General features: G+C 40.1%; 1 protein-coding gene across 1 annotated transcript in view; it reads right to left on the minus strand.

Moving 5' to 3' along the window:
* The window catches only part of ANTXR2 (ANTXR cell adhesion molecule 2), a 269460-nt gene that overhangs the window by 119182 nt on the left and 130009 nt on the right, over window positions 1-20269 (minus strand). The window contains exons 9-11 of the mRNA XM_044304994.1: window positions 14392-14452; window positions 12609-12704; window positions 5054-5123 (exon numbers count right to left, since the gene is read on the minus strand). Of these exons, the coding sequence (XP_044160929.1) occupies window positions 5054-5123; window positions 12609-12704; window positions 14392-14452 (227 nt within the window). The remainder of the gene's footprint in view (window positions 1-5053; window positions 5124-12608; window positions 12705-14391; window positions 14453-20269) is intronic.

The following is a 20269-nucleotide window of genomic DNA, read 5'->3' on the forward strand; positions in this document are numbered from 1 at the left end:
CTAGCAACCCATGTCCTCAGCACTATACACAAAATCCCGGTGACAGGTTCCCTTTAAGTGATTGTTTATTGTATGTCGTAGATAATAGGAGTCCAAGATGCATCCAACCATCCTCTTAATGCTGTTTTGATGGGGTTTCCATCAATTTTTTAACTTTTTTTGTGAACCAGACACCCTCTACTCTTTTGATCAGGGGGTGCCTGGGGTTCTTCCATTGACTTCCATTGTGCTTGTTAGAACACACATGCATACCTATATGTTTGGCCAGAGCACCCGAGCACACAAGCACTTTGGTACTCGATCAACACTAGTTAGAAGGTCAAATAAAATCCTAATGTATAAAAGGAAATCATGTACCGCATGATCTTATCTGCATTGGCAGCAGTTGCCTGGTACCGGTTGTTTCAATTAGGTTTACTGTCAAATAAAAATCCTAAGTCCTTTTCCATGGCAGTGTCACCCAGTGTTTTACCATTTAGTATGTACTAGTGACTTGCATTATTCCTTCCCATGTACATAACCTTACATTTTCCAGTGTTAAAAACTCATCTGCCACTTCTCTGCCCAAGCTTCCAATCTATCCAGATGCATCTGTAGCAGTATACTGTACTCTTTTGTGTTAATTACTTTATACAGTTTAGTCATCTATAAGATAATTAATATATATTTTGAAGGGAATGGGGCACAATCCTGACATCTGTGGTACCCCACTAGGAATAATAAGGAAATCTGAATAATAACCTTCACATATTGTCACTTATAGAGAGTGGGAGAGATTTATCCCTCCCTATCAGATGAGCGCACTACTCAGTTGATACTAGTTTATACCTTAGAAACCTCTCTAAAAAAGCTTATTAAAGATTTTTCTGATGTAGACACCTTATTGGTCACTACAATTCAAGCTTCATCTGGCCCATCTGATGCGCAAAACGTCCGTTGTCGAACCCACTGCATGTATGCAAGTCCGTTCCATGCCACATCCTATTTGTACTCAGCTTTTGTATCCAGTCATTGATGTATGCTTTATATGTACCCAGCTTTCCGATGTATTTAGCCATTGATGCATCCAGCTACAGCTTCCATGTATTCAGCTTTTGATGTACTCAGCAATTAATTCTGGAGGCATAAAAAGCCTGTTGCACTGAATGGCGAGTGCCGCCTGAATATTTTCCTATCCTTTGAAATTACATTGTTGTGGGCAGAGCACCATCAGGTAGCATATCAGCACATCCAGTGTGCAAAAAGTGACATTTTTTCCGCCTCGAAGAAAGGGGGAAGGTAAGCAGTGCCACTCAAAACAGTTTTCTAAAAAAAAATTATAATAAAGGCTTTATTGATTCATATAAAATGTTTTTGCTATAATGCAGCCTTTTTAATAACACAGGTATAATAATGACGTTATTGCCATATAATGCTTTTGCTATAACTAACTATTATGTTGTGGTAATAACATGGGTATAATGCACTGAAATGGTTTCTTAGAAGAAAAAAATGTGCAGTTGTTTAGCGTTTGCAGCAGAATGCTATTGGGGTGCTGGCAATAAACCTATAAACTGTGGAAACTTGAGGTTTAAAAAAAAAAGCTTTCTACCTGTTCATACTGTGGGGAATTACTCTGGTAGACAGGTGTGCGGGTGCAGTATAGAGGCAAATGGAGTCCAGGTAATGAAGAATAAAGAGCATTTATTTCTCAGTTGCTCAAACAGAAAAACAGAACAGGCTCTTGGTGTTAATTCATACACAAAATAACAGCGTGCTTCACCTGGCTCCTTTATTGGAATGAGTCCTGTCCTGGCTGATCGCACAGCCACATAAAGATTTCCCCCAGGAGGCTGGGCGCTCTGTACGCCTGTGTCGGGGTCCAGGCCTCAGCTCCACACACTGAAAACAACCACCCAGGCTCACAGTGATTTCCTTCCTTCTCCTTCCAGCTGAGGTTGCTGCCTGGGAATTTAAATCCCAGCTCCTGGAATGTGGGGAGTAGGCACCCGTCCAACTCTTTACCTACTCCCAAATAAAAGCCGGCCCGGATTTGGCTTTGCAGCCACACTAAGTATTAAAGGTGTCAACAGCTTCTGCTGTTAACACATAAAATCCGTCTCTTACCTCACCGAGGCCAGGAACCTTGGTGACACGTATCTGCCATCCATTACGATACCCTGCACCTTACCACAATACAGTAGTTGCAGAGGGTTTTCTAATGCAAAACTAGCTGCTGGCAGCTGTAGTAAGCACACAGTTAGATAATCAGTCCCTTTGCTGATCACAATACCTAACATCTACCTAATTATATCTTGCTATTGCTATAGAATGGCATTCTATGACATTTACAGCAGAGGACTATGCTGTTTTCAACTTCTGAGCCAATCAGGGCAAGCCCCCCACACACACACACACACTTCCTCCCCATGTTATGTGATCCTCCATCTTCTTCTTCCATCTTAGTTTTCCACACCAATATTCACAGTAAAATGGTTGCTGGGTGCTCTTTTTACACAATTAATCCACAACAATTATAAAAAAAACTCAAGTGGTGGATGATTTGTGAAATTCATAATGAATCTGATCCAGTCTAAAACGTATTATATTGCATTATTGTCACATTAGAATACAATTACATTATCTGGAATAGGTTGAATAGTTTGTCTATATGTTGGCCTGTGGAGAAATGTTTAATATGACGAAATTGTTAACTACTGACTCTGGAGAAACTATTTCTTTTGGAAACAGACACAAAGAAAATGATGTTTTTCACTAGTTTTGATAAATCTCCCCTCTTGTCTCACTGCCACATTCACTGTTGTTTCGAAAATAAGCATATAGTGATCAATCACCTATTAAATGGCTCATTTCATCTTGGCAAACCCCTTCAATATGCCATTTCAGGGCACATAGACTGTCCTACAGTAAGAATGACGAGCCACTAACTGGAAGTTGATCTCTCTCTAGATGAGCTATCTCTAAATAGACTATTCATGCATTACATGACCATTGATTACACTACACGAGCCACTGATTTGAATACTCAGCATGGAATACAACATATATGATATGGCTAAAAGCAGCTAACTGTGATACTACTGTAGTATCTGTCAACCATGCTTCTGAAGCTTGAATTGTAGTGAACAATAAGGTTTCTACATCAGAAAAATCTTTTATAGGCTTTTTTAGAGAGGTTTCTAAGGTATAAACTAGTATCAACTGAGTAGTGCGCTCATCTGATAGGGAGGGATAAATCTCTCCCACTCTCTATAAGTGACAATATACTGTATGTGGAGTTTCTGTTAAATATACCCTAATTTCATTGGTCCTTATGCCTTTGGTGACCCTAGCAGTTGAGGGTGTGTTAAGTGTGAACCTATTGACAGTGTTGGTGCATGGTGTGTTTACTTCAAATACCACACGTTGGAGTTGTATCCTCCCTGGTTTAATTAATTATAACCCATTAGAAGTTTTATGCCTTTTGTTAGATTAGGACTTTTATTTATTATTTTTGCTTTAGCACTCCTCCAATATTGAGACGGCTACCGATTTTAATCATTTTCAGTGATTTTTTTTTAAATTATAAACTAGTATCAAACAAAAAGCATATTGCTTTTTATTACCCATTTCATATCAACGTTAGTTTATTACAATTGAATATCTATTAATAACAACTTATTATTATAAAACAATGATATTGACAATGTCATCTTACTGAATACAATGGATTGGAAGGCATAGCATTTGCCTCCAATAACTGCACTTCATATAAACTGAAGCTATTACTCAATGTGTGTTCATGTTTTCAGTCACCTAAGTTATTAAAGGCCCACAAATTGCAATTAACCATAAATGGCAGACTTTTGAGAACATTTAGCAGGCTAAGAGGCAGTCTGCAAGGCATCTCCTCTAGTGTGCCGTTAATTATTTAAATGCTGAGAGCAGGGTAAATGATCGCCACATCTGTCACCCACGCAGAGAGAACCCTTATTCGTTGCGGGACCAGATGTGTTTATTTTTTACGTGCACTAACTACTAGCTACTTAATGTGTTTCTATCCTTAGCCAAAAGTTAATTAAGCAAACATACTAAACATTAGTTATCTTTTATGACAGTCATTCCTAGATTTTTCTTGGACTCTTTAATCAGATCTCGACTTGAATTCAGAAGACAAAACGGCAACAACCTCAATCTAGCTAAGCAAATTTTTCTCTTAACAATTCCTGGTGACTCAGACTAACTACTGGCTATCATACAATAGTATGACATTATGACAATGTCATTAGGATTTAACACCTATAATTTAATCAGGTAAAAGTCCATACATTTGGAGGCTCTTTTCTTTATCAGAAAACTATGGATGCTCTTCCAACATTATTAGTGTTGCTGATAATACATGGGGTCATATACAACACCAAATTACAATATTAGCATTGTATTACATTTTTGCCGTTTAATTCCGTGTTTTTCACACAATTATTTTTTACCACTTATCTACAGTACAGATAATAAATGTTAAATTACTTGGGGGGCTCCATCACTAAAAACACTACTCATCACTTGTATAGGGGTCCCAAGACCACCGATCTTCATTGTTACAACCAGGAGGCAATTATTTGAAATGGAGGAAAAACAAGTATGCTGAATTTTCATACAAGTTCCTCCCTACTAAAAGTAGGGAGAAGGCATGCACCGTCAAGTGATTGATGGCATTCCCTGTAGATTAGTGCTAAATCTTGATTCTGAGAAAAAAAGTTCTATTTTCCATTTTTTTTAAACCAAAGTATAGATCTGAGTAGAGAGAACAAAAAAAAAAAACATTAACAAGGTAACATTTCACCACTGAGTTCATGTATTTTACATTTACCTACATATAAAGCAACACGGTTTGAATGTAGTATTTTTACTATAGTGCTCTAAAACTTTAACTGTTAGAAATTAATCCCATTTCAGCAAGAGCAGAGAGCTGCTGCATAAGGACTGCTTCAGTTCTGTGTATTGTGCACGTTCCTGCAGAAGTGTGGAGTTTGTATTTTAAAAGAAAAAAAATTGGAAAAAGAAAACTACTTACTGTCCATTTTCATGAAGTTCGGTAACTGGGCAAAGCATGTATTGTGATTTCACGTCAAGGGGCTTTTCATCTTTGAAAAAAAGATTTTTAAAATATTAATTATTTGATAAATTTCCAAAGCAGAGAACAGAATTAGATATATTAGAATATATAATATCATTTTATATTACTACAGATGCATTAAAGAATATCACCAATATATTCTTTTTCTTAAGATGATAGTTTAGATCAGCACTTCGAGGTTTATTTACAATTACATTGTGATCCCTCTGAACTTTGCCTGTGTATCTTAACGGCTGTTCATGGTTTCTGTACTTAGTGCAGAGAGAGATGTCCGCAGGAGCTAGGGACAGTGCTAGAAAAGACTTTAAAACTTTTATTTTGCTGAATAGAAGTTCAGAGAAAGAATAGGGAGGAATCATTCCACAGTATTGAAGCAGAACAAGGTTCAGTAGGGGAGTTTACAGTCTGGGTAATAGGAACAATCCTATTACACCTTGCTGCACTGACTGTGGATACAAATTGCCATTATACAGCTCTGTAATTACAGCAAACCGTTCTTGTTATTGGGGTGCAAGTGCAAGTGCTGTTTGATAAAGCCATTAACAGGGTTTACTACAAGGAAATATTTATATGTCTTATTTGCCCTTGTGCGGTGCAGTTATATGTACTAAAGCATTTTTTGGCTTATATTATATTAGTGGGAAAAAAGGGCTTATTAGCCGTTGTGTGGTGAAGTGCGAAAATTACAGCCCTTTTGGCGTGTATTAGTGGCAAAAAAATATATATTTTCCGTTCAGCGGTGCAGTTACCTTATATGTTCTAAAGCCCTTTTGGCATGTATTAGTGGCAAAAAATATATATTATTTGCCGTTCAGTGGTGCAGTTGTATGTTCTAAAGCCCCTTTTGGCATGTTTTAGTGGCAAAAAAATATATATCATTTGCCAGTCAGCTGTGTATTTATATGTTCTAAAGCCTTTTGTGGCGTGTATAAGTGGGGGAAAAAAAGGGCCAATTTGCCGTTCAGCAGTGCAGTTATATGTTCTAAAGCCCTTTTTGGTGTGTATTAGTGGCCAAAAAAATATCTATTATTTGCCATTTAGCGGTGCAGTTAGATGTTCTAAAGTCTGTTGTGGCATGTATAAGTGGAAAAAAATGTGTGGTGAAATGAGAAAATTACAGCTCTCTTTGATGTGTATTAGTGGCCGTTCAGCGATGCAGGTATATGTTCTAAAGCCATTTTTTGCGTGTATTAATGGCACCAAAAAAAAAATATTTGGCGTTGTGTGGTGAAATAAGAAAATTACAGCCCTTTTTGGAGTGTATTAGTAGCAAAAATTATATATATATATATATATACAGACGTGGACAAAATTGTTGGTACCCTTTGGTCAATGAAAGAAAAAGTCACAATGGTCACAGAAATAACTTTAATCTGACAAAAGTAATAATAAATTAAAATTCTATAAATGTTAACCAATGAAAGTCAGACATTGTTTTTCAACCATGCTTCAACAGAATTATGTAAAAAAATAAACTCATGAAACAGGCATGGACAAAAATGATGGTACCCCTAACTTAATATTTTGTTGCGCAACCTTTTGAGGCAATCACTGCAATCAAACGCTTCCTGTAACTGTCAATGAGACATCTGCACCTCTCAGCAGGTATTTTGGCCCACTCCTCATGAGCAAACTGCTCCAGTTGTGTCCGGTTTGAAGGGTGCCTTTTCCAGACTGCATGTTTCAGCTCCTTCCAAAGATGCTCAATAGGATTGAGGTCAGGGCTCATAGAAGGCCACTTTAGAATAGTCCAATTTTTTCCTCTTAGCCATTCTTGGGTGTTTTTAGCGGTGTGTTTTGGGTCATTGTCCTGTTGCAAGACCCATGACCTGCGACTGAGACCAAGCTTTCTGACACTGGCTAGTACATTTCTCTCTAGAATTCCTTGATAGTCTTGAGATTTCATTGTACCCTGCACAGATTCAAGACACCCTGTGCCAGACGCAGCAAAGCAGCCCCAGAACATAACAGAGCCTCCTCCATGTTTCACAGTAGGGACAGTGTTCTTTTCTTGATATGCTTCATTTTTTCGTCTGTGAACATACAGCTGATGTGCCTTGGCAAAAACTTCGATTTTTGTCTCATCTGTCCACAGGACATTCTCCCAGAAGCTTTGTGGCTTGTCAACATGTAGTTTGGCATATTCCAGTCTTGCTTTTTTATGATTCGTTTTCAACAATGGTGTCCTCCTTGGTCGTCTCCCATGTAGTCCACTTTGGCTCAAACAACGACGGATGGTGCGATCTGACACTGATGTTCCTTGAGCATGAAGTTCACCTTGAATCTCTTTAGAAGTCTTTCTAGGCTCTTTTGTTACCATTCGGATTATCCGTCTCTTAGATTTGTCATCAATTTTCCTCCTGCGGCCACGTCCAGGGAGGTTGGCTACAGTCCCATGGATCTTAAACTTATGAATAATATGTGCAACTGTACTCACAGGAACATCTAGTTGCTTGGAGATGGTCTTATAGCCTTTACCTTTAACATGCTTGTCTATAATTTTCTTTCTGATCTCTTGAGACAGCTCTTTCCTTTGCTTCCTCTGGTCCATGTCGAGTGTGGTACACACCATATCACCAAACAACACAGTGATTACCTGGAGCCATATATATAGGCCCAATGGCTGATTACAAGGTTGTAGACACCTGTGATGCTAATTAGTGGACACACCTTGAATTAACATGTCCCTTTGGTCACATTATGTTCTGTGTTTTCTAGGGGTACCATCATTTTTGTCCATGCCTGTTTCATGAGTTTATTTTTTTACATAATTCTGTTGAAGCATGGTTGAAAAACAATGTCTGACTTTCATTGGTTAACATTTATAGAATTTTAATTTATTATTACTTTTGTCAGATTAAAGTTATTTCTGTGACCATTGTGACTTTTTCTTTCATTGACCAAAGGGTACCAACAATTTTGTCCACGTCTGTATATATATATATATATATATATTAGCCGTTTAGCTGTGCAGCTATGTTCTAAAGCCCTATTTGGGAGTGTATTAGTGGCAAAAATATATATATATATTTGCCTTTCAGCGGTGCAGTTATATGTTCTAAAGCCCTTTTTGGTGTGTATTAGTGGTAAAAAAAATATATATTTTTGCCGTTCAGCGGTGCAGTTATACGTTCTAAAGCCCTTTTTGGCGTGTATTAGTGGCACAAAAATATATATTATATGCCTTTAGCGATGCAGTTATATGTTCTAAAACCCTTTTTGGCGTGCATTAGTGGCAAAAAAATATATATTTGCCGTTCAGCGGTGTAGTTATATGCTCTAAAGCACTTTTTAGCGTGTATTAGTGGCAAACAAATATATATTATTTGCCTTTAGTGGTGCAGTTATATGTTCTAAAGCCCTTTTTTACGTTTATTAGTGGCAAAAAAATATATATATTTTTGCCGTTCAGCGGTGCAGTTATACGTTCTAAAGCCCTTTTTGGCGTGTATTAGAGGCAAAAAATATAAATATTTGCCGTTCAGCGGTGTAGTAATATGTTCTAAAACCTTTTGTGGGTTGTACAAGTGGGAGAAAATAAGGGCCTATTTGCCGTTCAGCGGTGCAGTTATATGTTCTAAAGCCCTTTTTTGCATGTATTAGTGGCACATATATATTATATGCCTTTAGCGATGCAAAAACCCTTTTTGGCGTGCATTAGTGGCAAAAAAATATATATTTGCCGTTCAGCGGTGTAGTTATATGCTCTAAAGCACTTTTTAGCGTGTATTAGTGGCAAACAAATATATATTATTTGCCTTTAGTGGTGCAGTTATATGTTCTAAAGCCCTTTTTTACGTTTATTAGTGGCAAAAAAAAAATTAAAAAAATAAATAAAATATATATATATATATAACGTTTAGTGGTGCAGTTATGTGTTCTAAAGCTCTTTTTGGCGTGTATTAGTGGGAAAAAATTGGCTTATAAGCCGTGTGGTGAAGTGAGAAAATTGCAGACTTTTTTGGGGTGTTTTAATTTCTATTTTATTTATTTATTTGATCTAACAGTATGCCAGACAGAGAAGTGCCAGGCCCTGCACAGGGGAGTAGCAAACGCCTAAATGTTTATGGCACAGGCACAGGTCGCAGCAGAGTAAGGATGCGTGGCAGCAGGAGTCAAAGCGAGAGGCCTGAGCTCCCGGTGTCATCTAGCGGTCGTGTCTTGACCAGCAACCTAGTGGTTCTTGAATGGCTGACTCGATCTTCAACTTGGTCGCAAGTGAGAGGACAAACTGAACTACTATAGAGACATCTCAAGTAGTCAGTGGGCCGCTGCGTATCTGCGCCATAGTCAATCCTCTTGCAGGTCTGACCTGGGGTGTGCTCTTCGCTCACATTCCTCTGCCATGGCTGTTGTGGCGGGGGGGGGGGGTTAGGAGCAGTCCCAGCTCCATCAGCAGCAACTTGAGTCTTTATTCGTTGATGAGCAGCTTTCTTCACCCGCATAGTGAAGAATAACTACTCACTAGCAGCAGCTAGACCTGGAGCAGGACCTGATCCAGCAAGTGGTGGCATACTTGGACAGCACCCTGCCACCCCACATTGAAGATCCGCTGGACTACTGGGCAGCCAAACTGGACTTGTGGCTGCAACTGGCAGAGTTTGCCCTGGAAAAGCTGTCCTGTTCAGCCAGTGTTGTGGTATCAGAGCGGGTATTTAGTGCAGCGGGGGCCATAGTTACTCCAAGAAGAACTTGACTGTCCACCTGAAATGTGGAGAGACTGACCTTTGTCAAGATGAATCAGGCATGACTAAGCCAGGATTTACACCCACCAATGCCTGATGCATCAATCTAGATCCTCCATGGTGCCACACCAGCACTTTGACAAAACTCCCTTAGCTACTATTCTGATGCAGCCACCCACCTGATGCCACACAACTGATGCCAAGTGTTCCTTCTTTCACCCACCATCTTCACCTGGAACTGGTATTGCCATTCACCTCCCCACTCTGGCACCGGGTCAATCTGTGGTCTCCTGATGCTGCTGCCACCTCAATACTATGTCACCTTGCCACTTTTTGGTCTCCTGATGCTGCTAACACCTCCACACTATGTAACCTTGTCACTCTGGTCTCATTTTGCTTCTTCCACTTCCACACTAGGTCACCTTGCCAACTGTGGTCTCCTGATGCTGCTGCCACCTCCACACTGTCATCTTACCACTCTGTGGTCTCCTGATGCTTCTGCCACCTCCACACTATGTCACCTTGCCACTCTGTGGTCTCCTGATGCTTCTGCCACCTCAACACTATGTCACCTTGCCACTCTGTGGCTTCCTGATGATGCTGCCATCTTCAAATGCTGTCATTGTGCCACCCTGTGGCCTCCTCCTGATGCTGCTGCTACCTCCACACTATGTCACCTTGCCACTATGTGGTCTCCTGTTGCTTCTTCCACCTCCACACTATGTCACCTTGCTACTCTGTGGTCTCCTGATGCTTCTGCCACCTCCACACTATGTCACCTTGCCACTTTGTGGTCTCCTGATGCTGCCGCTACCTCAACACTATGTCACCTTGCCACTCTGTGGCCTCCTGATGATGCTGCCACCTTCAAACTCTGTAATTGTGCCACCCTGTGGCCTCCTGATGCTGCTGCTGCTGCTACCTCCACACTCTGTCATTGTTCCACTCTGTGGCCTTCTGATGCTGTTACTGCTGCCACCCTCTGTCATTGTGCACTCTGTAGTCTCCTCATGCTGCTACTGCTGCCACCTCCATACTGTCATTGTGCCAACCTGTGGCCTCCTCCTGATGATGCTGATGCTACATCCACACTCTGTCATTGTGCCTCTCTGTGGCCTTCTGATGCTACTGTCACCTCCACACTGTCATTGTGCCACTCTGTGGCCTCCTAATGCTGCTGCCACCTCCACACTCTATTATTGTGCCACTTTGTGGCCTCTTGATGTTGCTGCGGCCAGCTCCGCACTGTCATTGTGCCACCCTGTGATCTCCTCTTTATTCTGCTGCTGCCGCAACCTCCACACTTTGTCATTGTGCCACTCTGTGGCCTCCTGATCCTGCTGCCACCTCCACACTGTAATTGTGGCACTCTGTGGCCTTGTCCTTATGATGCTGCTGCCGTTACCTCTACACTCTGTCATTGTGCCACTCTGTAGCCTCCTGATACTGCTGCCACCTCCACACTGTCATTATGCCAGTCTGTGTCCTCCTGCTGATGCAGCGGCCACCTCCAGACTCATTGGGCTACTCTGTGGTCTCCTCATGCTACTTCCACCTCACCACTATGTCATAGGGCCAGTCTGTGGACTGATCATGCTGTTCTCACTCTCCCCACTTCATGACTGGGCCACTATTTTGCCTTTGGGCATGGATAACATCATCATTTTTTTGACCCACAAAAAATTAGACAAACAACGGATCCTGTCTATGTAACAGCTGTATGGACTGCATGACATGGTCCCTATTTTGCATCAGAATTGGCTTGTGGAGTTGGTAGCCAAAAGAAGGAATGGGTACAAAACACAGAACACATGCAAATATTCAATTCACGTGTTACTGGATACTGAGCAAATGCTGACCGAGTAAAGACGGATGCTCCACAGACAGGATCCAATTTTTGGGGTTATTGTTCTGACGGATCACAGGAAGGGCAAAATAATCAGTGACGTCAACACAAACTTACTGCTGACACCCTCTCTGCTCTATTATGGGGGGTTATCCTTGTATAAGTGTATAATAGCACAAGTTCTGTAGACATCTATGTGGAATCAGCTGCTGATGGTGTAAAAGGAGTGCACTTCTTCTTGACGCTAACATCGACCTGTAAGGCTGAGTTCACACTTGAGTTATTCGGTCAGTTTTGGCCTCCTAACTGCCCAAATAAGTGAAGTGTGCAGTGATTCTAAGAGTGATGCCTGTCATCTGCATGTCATAAGACTCACAGTATTATTTCACTACCACAGCAGACTGCCTATGTGTGTTACTGCAAGGCACAGTGTTCTACACCACTATAAAGGCTCTTTGCAGCCATCAAATAGCATTTAGTTTTTTATTCGATTTGCCACAAATAAATTCTAATTTTTTGAAAAATTCGCTGAACCGGCCGAATTGAATTTTTGAGAAATTCACTCATCTCTAATAATAATAATACATCTATCATAACAAAAAAAATCATACTAAAGTTAAAGCTAATCTGTCACCATGAATATGCAGTGCAGTCTCCAGACAAGATCAGAAGAAGCTAAGCAGATTGATATTTAGTCTTATGGCGAAAGATTCAGTAAAACTTTAATCTAAATATCTGCTCTTACTATGATTAGGAGTCCAGTGGGCACTCCTACTCAGTGACTGACAGCCATGCATCTGTGAGTGGGCAAACAGAGGTAGCTCAACCTTTCCTATAAAACTACATATCAATCTGCTCAGCATCTCCTGCTCTATAACATGCTGCCTAAACATCTACATTTTCATGGCGACAGACCCTCTTTGAGCACTGGATCTTATTTTTTTCATTTCTAAGTACTTACGAGTTGTTGTCGCGTTGATATGGTAGCTGCAGGCAATATTTTCAATATTTTTTCCAAATAAAAATCCATTCCCTCTCAAGACAACTTGAAATTTTTCTGTAAAAAAATAAATAAAGGCATCAGCTTAACGTATACCTTTTTGTGTATATGGTAAACGACAGAAGACAAAAACATGATGTGAACCTAAGATTTTTTTTTATTGGTTTGATATTTCTAAATTATTAAAGCCTCATGAGGACATCCGTGGAACACGGTCCGTGAGATACCGGACTGGCATTGCAGGAGCGCACGGCGTCATTGGTTGCTAAGATGGCGTGCGATTTGTGCCAACCGCCGCAGTACAGTAATACACTCGTATGATCTATAAGCAGACAGACAGACAGCAAGAGTGGCAAGATGGGGCACCGGCAGCAAGGAGAAGTCTATTGATCACATTCAGCCTGACTGGACAATGAGAAAATGTATTTCTTAATACAGTAATTACGTACATATGCCACTTCATGAAATTTAACCCCCTCCCAAAAAAGAAAAAAATACTATGCTTTACCTTAAAACCTGGTATTGCCCCATTTACCAGAAGCAACCTCATGTGTTTCTTGACAATGTCTGCCAGTCTCTGACATTGGCTGGAAGAAATTTACAATGTTTGAAGGGTTTCTTGCATGCACAGCCCATCTTACCTCCTCTCCACAGCAACATGGTGGCAATAACAGATAGCCCCCTGTCTCCTGACAAATGGCTATTTACCTCCTATTAAAAATAGTTTCTGCCTTAGTGTTGCTGCCCCACTGCTTCCTGCATGTGAAGCTAGAAACTAGATCATTTTGGCGAGGTTCACATTTGCAGCAGAGGTTCAAGTTGTAGCCTCCATTACAGATTCTGGCAAAAAAAGGACATAATACCACTAAATGCAGGGGTATTTTGTCTGACAAAATGCCAGTATTTGAGCTGGAAACCTGTAGTAATTAGGATCTGTTGGACGCATATGCTGAATCTAGCAATTCCAGTATTATGTTCCTGTGCCCAAACAGAATACCAGAATGTGGCCACGGATGCGCATTTATTCTGAGCAGGTTGGATTTGTCTTGCGGTAAAAGATGAAGATGAGGTGAAGATATGTTACGGATATGTGCATGAATTAAGGGAACAGCACAATAAAAAAGACTGAGTTCATATTATTGTTTTGAAGCTGAACCTAAAAGCTGGTAATGGCGCTCCAGTCCTGTAGACCTAGGAAAGAGCTGAGAGAATGTTTATGGCTCCCTATCAAGCAAACTTTGCACTTGCCACCTTCCCAGATGTTTTGCTTTTTAATGCACTTTTGATCATTTTTATGCTTTGCATTGTGTCTCATTTTATGAACATGTAACGCAGAAATGTTTCATTTTTTTTCTCCCGCCTCAGCAATCCGATTACACCAATGTCAACTGCTGAACTACCAATAAATGAAAATCAACCTAGAAATATTAAACCTGGTAAGTGTAAGGTAAAGGAAAATGAAAGGACGGCAATGTAATATTAAAAATGAAATAAACATGTAGGGTGTTTGCTTTGAATACACTTCATGTAGTTATCGTCAAACATTTTTATATTTTTTTCGGATCAACTTCCTTTCCATAAAATATTTTTACATGAATATTTATCTGGCTATAAGACAGAATAGCCAGAGAAGAAGTTATATTTTATGTGGCGCTAGCAAATACTACTAGCGAGAAGAATAAAGCGAAAGCAAGCTAGTACACCCTGCAGCAGGAAACCGTAATATAAAATTCAATTTTCTTACCACCAACACAGACAGATGAGGGGTCCACAGACAAGATTTCTGTACATGACTTCTTCAAGATCTACAGAAAAGAAAATTTGTTCATGTATGTTTTTATCATAATATGAATATGGCATGAACTTGTCAGTTTTTGATCAAATTAGGATTTTTTCTACATCTGCATGCTGCAGTGTCTGCAACCATTTGCTTTTATCTTCCATTGTTTTCCATTATAACAAAAAACTGTTTACTTCAAGGTATATATTTGATATATTTTGATATAGTATCCAGTACTTAAGTAAAACAGCCAAATAAGAGTTGAATTCTTTTTTTTTTTGGCTTGTAAAGTTCTACTGGGATGTTAAAGGGGTTCTCTGCGAATGATTTAAAATGGCTGCCAGCAACCTGCCCTAGAATGTGAACAGCACTGGTTGCCTCAACTTGCAGAGATGCCTAGGGGATCAGGGGGCATGGTCTTACTACCTAACACTCTGGCACTTGCACATACTAGATATTGGTGATTTTTCCTGTCAGGCTGCTCAGCCATGGTGCATACCATAGGCAGGATCACATAATTACCATCTATTGTAGAGCAGTGTGGTGTGTTGTGAGGCCCCGCCCTTCATCTCACTAGACAGCTCTGCAAGTGGGGGCAACCAATCCTGCTCGCATTCTAGGATAAGTTGCTGGATACAGTGAACATATGAGGTAATTTATCAAACTGGTGTAAAGTAGAACTGGCTTAGTTGCCCATAGCAACAAATTAGATTCCACCTTTCATTTTTGATAGCTCCTTTGCCTATGGGCAACTAACCCAATTCTACTTTACACCAGTTTGATAAATTACCCCAATAGATGTCAAACATGGTGTCTTGTACAACGGACAATCTTTAATACATACCTCTAACTACAGTTGATTTTATGGTAGTCTTATCATTAAGGCCCCTTAACCATCTAGTTAAAATAAGCTACTGATGACTGTCTGCAGATATTGTATTCCTAATAGCAAGCAAAATTAATTCTTAAATGGAGCATTTTTAATAAAAATATATAAGGAAATTGCTTTCAAAGCAAGGCTGAGCTCACATCTGTGTTGGAGGCTTTGTTTAAAGCATCTGTCACAGATTCTGTAGAATTTCATGACAAAAATAGCACTGTATGCTACTTTTTCCATTAAACCTCGGTGACACACGATGGACCCCATTGTAAGTGAATGGGATTCATTAAGCAGTGTTGATGTCCCTCACACAAGGGATCTAGAACTGCACTGTGGCTTATAACAGAAACCACGATTCAGATGTGAACTGAGCATAATATGCACTGAGATGTAACGCCTAAGAAGAGCCTTTAAAGAGGACCTTTCACCACAAAATGCTATGCAATCTGAAAGCACCATGTTATAGAGCAGGAGGAGCTGAGCAGATTTATATATAGTTTTATAGGAAAAGATTCAGTAAAACTTGTAATTTATACATTTATACCTTTGCCTTTTCCACTTCCTGTGAAGAGCCATCGGTACAGAAGGGAGGAGTTATCAGTGACTGACCTAGCTATCTCTCTATGTACTCTTATACACACAATGCTGTCAATCACTGATAACCACTCCTCCCTGTACCGATAGATCTTCACAGAAGGTCTGCTCAGCTTATCCTGCTCTTAATATGGTGCTTTTAGATTGCTTTGCATTGCGTTTTGTGGTGACAGGTTTGACATTTTTGGTCAATCACTGCAATAGCCTGCCTCCAGTGACTGGCCTAGTAATCATCTTCTGACAGTTCCTTTGTGTCCAGCTCAGACCAGGAAGTAGAGACCAGCGGTTAACTGGTGTCAGAATGGTATTGGTTGGTATAGGTATTGATTTTTTATATTTTTATACTATTCTGACAACTTTGCTAGATATTTAAGACAACCTCTTTAATCTAAGTATTGCATAGAAATACATTGCAACAAACAATAAGAGTTCTGACTCGAAAATAAACTATCTTTGCTTCAGTCTGAACCATATAACAACAAACTAAAGACTGCATCGCCCTATGTAAATACTGCAACAATTTCCAAGTGGATCTGAAATGGTATAAAATATATGCATCCTGACAATAAAAGAGATAAATGCTTTGCAGATGAAGCGAACAACTAAATATCTTCCTGTATGTGCTAAGTGCCACTAAAACTCGACCTAAAAAAATGTTCCCATAAAAATGAAACACGTTTATGTTTTATTTTGCCTCTTTATCGGGGTCTATAAGAATGGTGATGCATTGCTACTTGCTCTAAAACTGGCTTCTACCGCAGGGAATCAACACAAACCAGCTAGAGAATGAAGAATGTACTCAGACTGGGGCTATATGTCAGCAGTGCCAGGAAAGCATTGATTATGTGCCATTATTATAGATGCTTATTACACATTCATCTAGAAAAGAGTACAGCGATATCTAGTGAATAATGTAATAATTGAGCCGAGCATTAAATAACACTAACTGTCCTGTTATGGAAGATTGCCACTAAAACGTGCCATTGATGTTCCCTGTAAACGCAGAGTGCTTAGGCAAGGCTTTTATTCTATCACCCATGTATAACTCTATCTCTTCCATGTTGTCCATGATATACTGCACAACTCTGTTCCATGAAAGTTCTGTTCATTACAAGTTATAAAGTCTGCATAAGGAGTATTTACACCATTTAGCAAATGAAGTTACAACTAGGGCATTGCTTTAAATTTATATTAGGGAATGGCATGCACAGCAATTCCATAACATTGTTTTGATATTGCAAATGCTATTTTTATTCATTGCCGGATAGCACCAGCAGGGATGTAGGGCATTTGGAATCCAATGTACTTTCCCAAAGACCTGTCAGTAGATAAAGGCTGTTCTACAGCTGTCAGCAGTAGCGTTAAGTGAATCGAACCCGATGAAGTGGAATTTGATCTGAATTTCAGGAAAAATTCAATTCGCACCCAACCCGAATTTCCTCATGCTTTGTGCTAACCAATCAAATTTTTTTCCTAAAATAGCTGCACGTGTTTGGATATGGAGCAAAGAACTCTGGGAACGAGGGATCACCACAATGCCATGCATGCAGCCAATCACCAGCCAGCCAGCCCTGTGATCTCACAGCCCTACAAATACTCTCAGCCATCTTGGATTCAGCCATTTTTCAGTGTAGGGAGAGACGTCAGCAAGGGCTAGGGACAGTGTTAGAAAAGACTTTAAAACTTTTATTTTGCTGTATAGAAGTTCAGGGAAAGGACAGGGAGGAATTATTCCACAGTATTGAAGCAGAACAGGGTTCAGTGGGGGAGGTTACAGCCTGGGTAATAGGAACAATCCTATTACACCTTGCTGCACTGACTGCGGATCCAAATTGCCTTTATACAGCTCTGTAATTCCAGCAAACTGTTCTTGTTTTTTGGGTGCAAGTTCTGTTTGCTACAGCCATTAACAAGGTTTATTACAAGTAAAGATGTATACGTCTTATTTGCATGTAGCTATATGTTCTTAAACATTTTTTGGCATGTATTAGTAAGAAAAAAAGGGCTTATTAGTCATTGTGTGGTGAAATGCGAAAATTACAGTCCTTTTTTAAGTGTATTAGTGGCAAAAATAAATAAATAGTCTTTGCAGTGTTGATCGAGCACCAAAGTGCTTGTGTGTTCAAGTAGAACACTTTGTGATGCCCGGGTGTTCTACCGAGCACCCGAGCACAATGGAAGTCAATGGGAGAACCCAGGCACCCCCTGCTCTTAAGAGGGGAGGGTGTCAGGGCTCAAGTTCGGCTAAAGAGTGCCTGCTCTGAATCCATATATTGCTACAGTATATCCATATATGGAGTCAGTGCTTGGGGACACCCCAGTGTATTTAAATCTAATAAATAAATAAAATTCTACCATGCTTTGAACTCCCAATGTTGTACATTAGAGGCAAGGACCTTATCCACTCAGCTATAAAGCTGAATGTTAAACTGTGTCAGAAAAACCTCATAGTAGTTTCTGATGTAGTGAATATTCCTAGAAGACTTATTTTATGTTTCTGTCTAGGTTAACATGTAGCTCTATAGTGTAGTGGTTAACATCCTTGTCTCTAATGCATAAGGTTGAGAGTTTGAATCCTGGCAGAAACATATATATGTATATAGCTTTTAGCCATAATATATTTATAAATTATTATATATTTAGAATATATGTTGTAATATATGTAAATATATTATGGCCAAAAACATATGATTTTTTTTATATATTAATGTATTTTTTAGTAATTACACATTTATAATACAAAAAAATATAAAGTATATAAATTGAATTGCTATTGCTGCCAGGATCCAAACTCCCAACCTTGCACATTAGAGGCAAGGACCTCAACCACTACACTATAGATCTACATGTTAACCAGCACAGAAATATAAAATAAGTCTTCTGCTGAATAGGAATATTCACTACATCAGAAACTACTATGAGGTTTTTCTGCAACAGTTTAGCATTCAGCTTTATAGTGGAGTGGATAAAGTCCTTTCCTCTAATGTACAAGGGGTTTTGGAGCTCAAATCCCAGCAGAAACTTTTTAAAAAAAGATGCTAAATTACATTTAAATACACTGATTTGAGCATCGCGCTCGAGCGTAGCGATGCTAAAGTCGGATTGCTGTTCGGCCGAGCATGGTCGATAAACACTAATTATTTGCCTTCAGGGGTGCAATTATATGTACAAAAGCCTTTTGTGGATTGTATTGGTGGAAAAAAATAAGGGCCTATTTGCCGTTCAGCAGCGCAGTTATATGCTCAAAAGCCCTTTTTGCTGTGTATTAGTGGCAAAAATATATATATTATTTGCCATTTTGAAGTGCAGTTATACTGTATGTTCTAAAGCCTTTTCTGGAGTGTATAAGTGGAAAAAAGTAAAGGCCTATTTGCCATTTGCCATTCAGCAGTGCAGTTATATGTTCTAAAGCCCTTTTTGGTGTGTATTAGTGGGGGGAAAAAGGCTTAATAGTCATTGTGTGGTGAAATGAGAAAATTAAAAATGTTTTTGGGGTGTTTTAATTTTTCTTTTTTATTTATTTATTTGATCTAACAGTATGTCAGACAGAGAAATGCCAGGCCCTGCACAGGGCAGTGGAAGAGGTCTAAATGTTTCTGGTGCAGGCACAGGTTGCTGCAGAGTAAGGGGCCGTGGCAGCAACAGTCGCTGTGAGAGGCCTGAGCTCCCAGTGTCATCTAGTGGTCGTGTCTTGACCAGCAACCTAGCGGTTCTTGAATGGTTGTCTCGGTCATCCACTTTGTCCCAAGTGACATGAGACACTCTCAGCCAAGAGTCGGTGGGTTCATCAGACACAACCCTTAGTTGGTATGGCCTGGGAGCAGGCCCTGTGCCCTTACCTGTCCTCAACCTTCCTCTGTCCTTTTCTGTTCCCTCAGCCAGACAAGTATTATATGCTGTGGGCTCAGCTACACTATACAGCGAGAACATGCTACTAGAGGACAGTCAGCAGCTACTGGCCAGCCAAGATATGGAAGAGACATCCGCCGCTTCCTCCGGTAGGTGGGCAAGTAGTGATGAGGAGAGTAGCGTGGGAGCTGGTGTTGCGAGTGGTCAGGCTCCTGAACAAGAGACCGTTAAGGAGGACATCAGTGACATGCAAACAGTACTAGATGATGATGTAGCTGATCACACTTGGGAGCCGGGTGAATTAGGGATTTCGTCATCATTGAAAGAAGAGTGTGGCAGCTTGCCTGTGAGGCAGCGATGGAACTAGCAAGTCGCTAGCGTGGCCAGGAGTCAGCAGGTTGGCAGCAATGGGAGGTTGGTAGGCAAACGTGCCCAGGGTAAGCCACCCACTTTGCATGAGCCTACCAGAAAGTAGTAGTGCAGGGGTTCATGAAAGCAGCGTCAGAAACAGTCAGTCAG

This window comes from Bufo gargarizans, chromosome 1, assembly GCF_014858855.1.
Source record: "Bufo gargarizans isolate SCDJY-AF-19 chromosome 1, ASM1485885v1, whole genome shotgun sequence".
Lineage (NCBI taxonomy): Eukaryota > Metazoa > Chordata > Amphibia > Anura > Bufonidae > Bufo > Bufo gargarizans.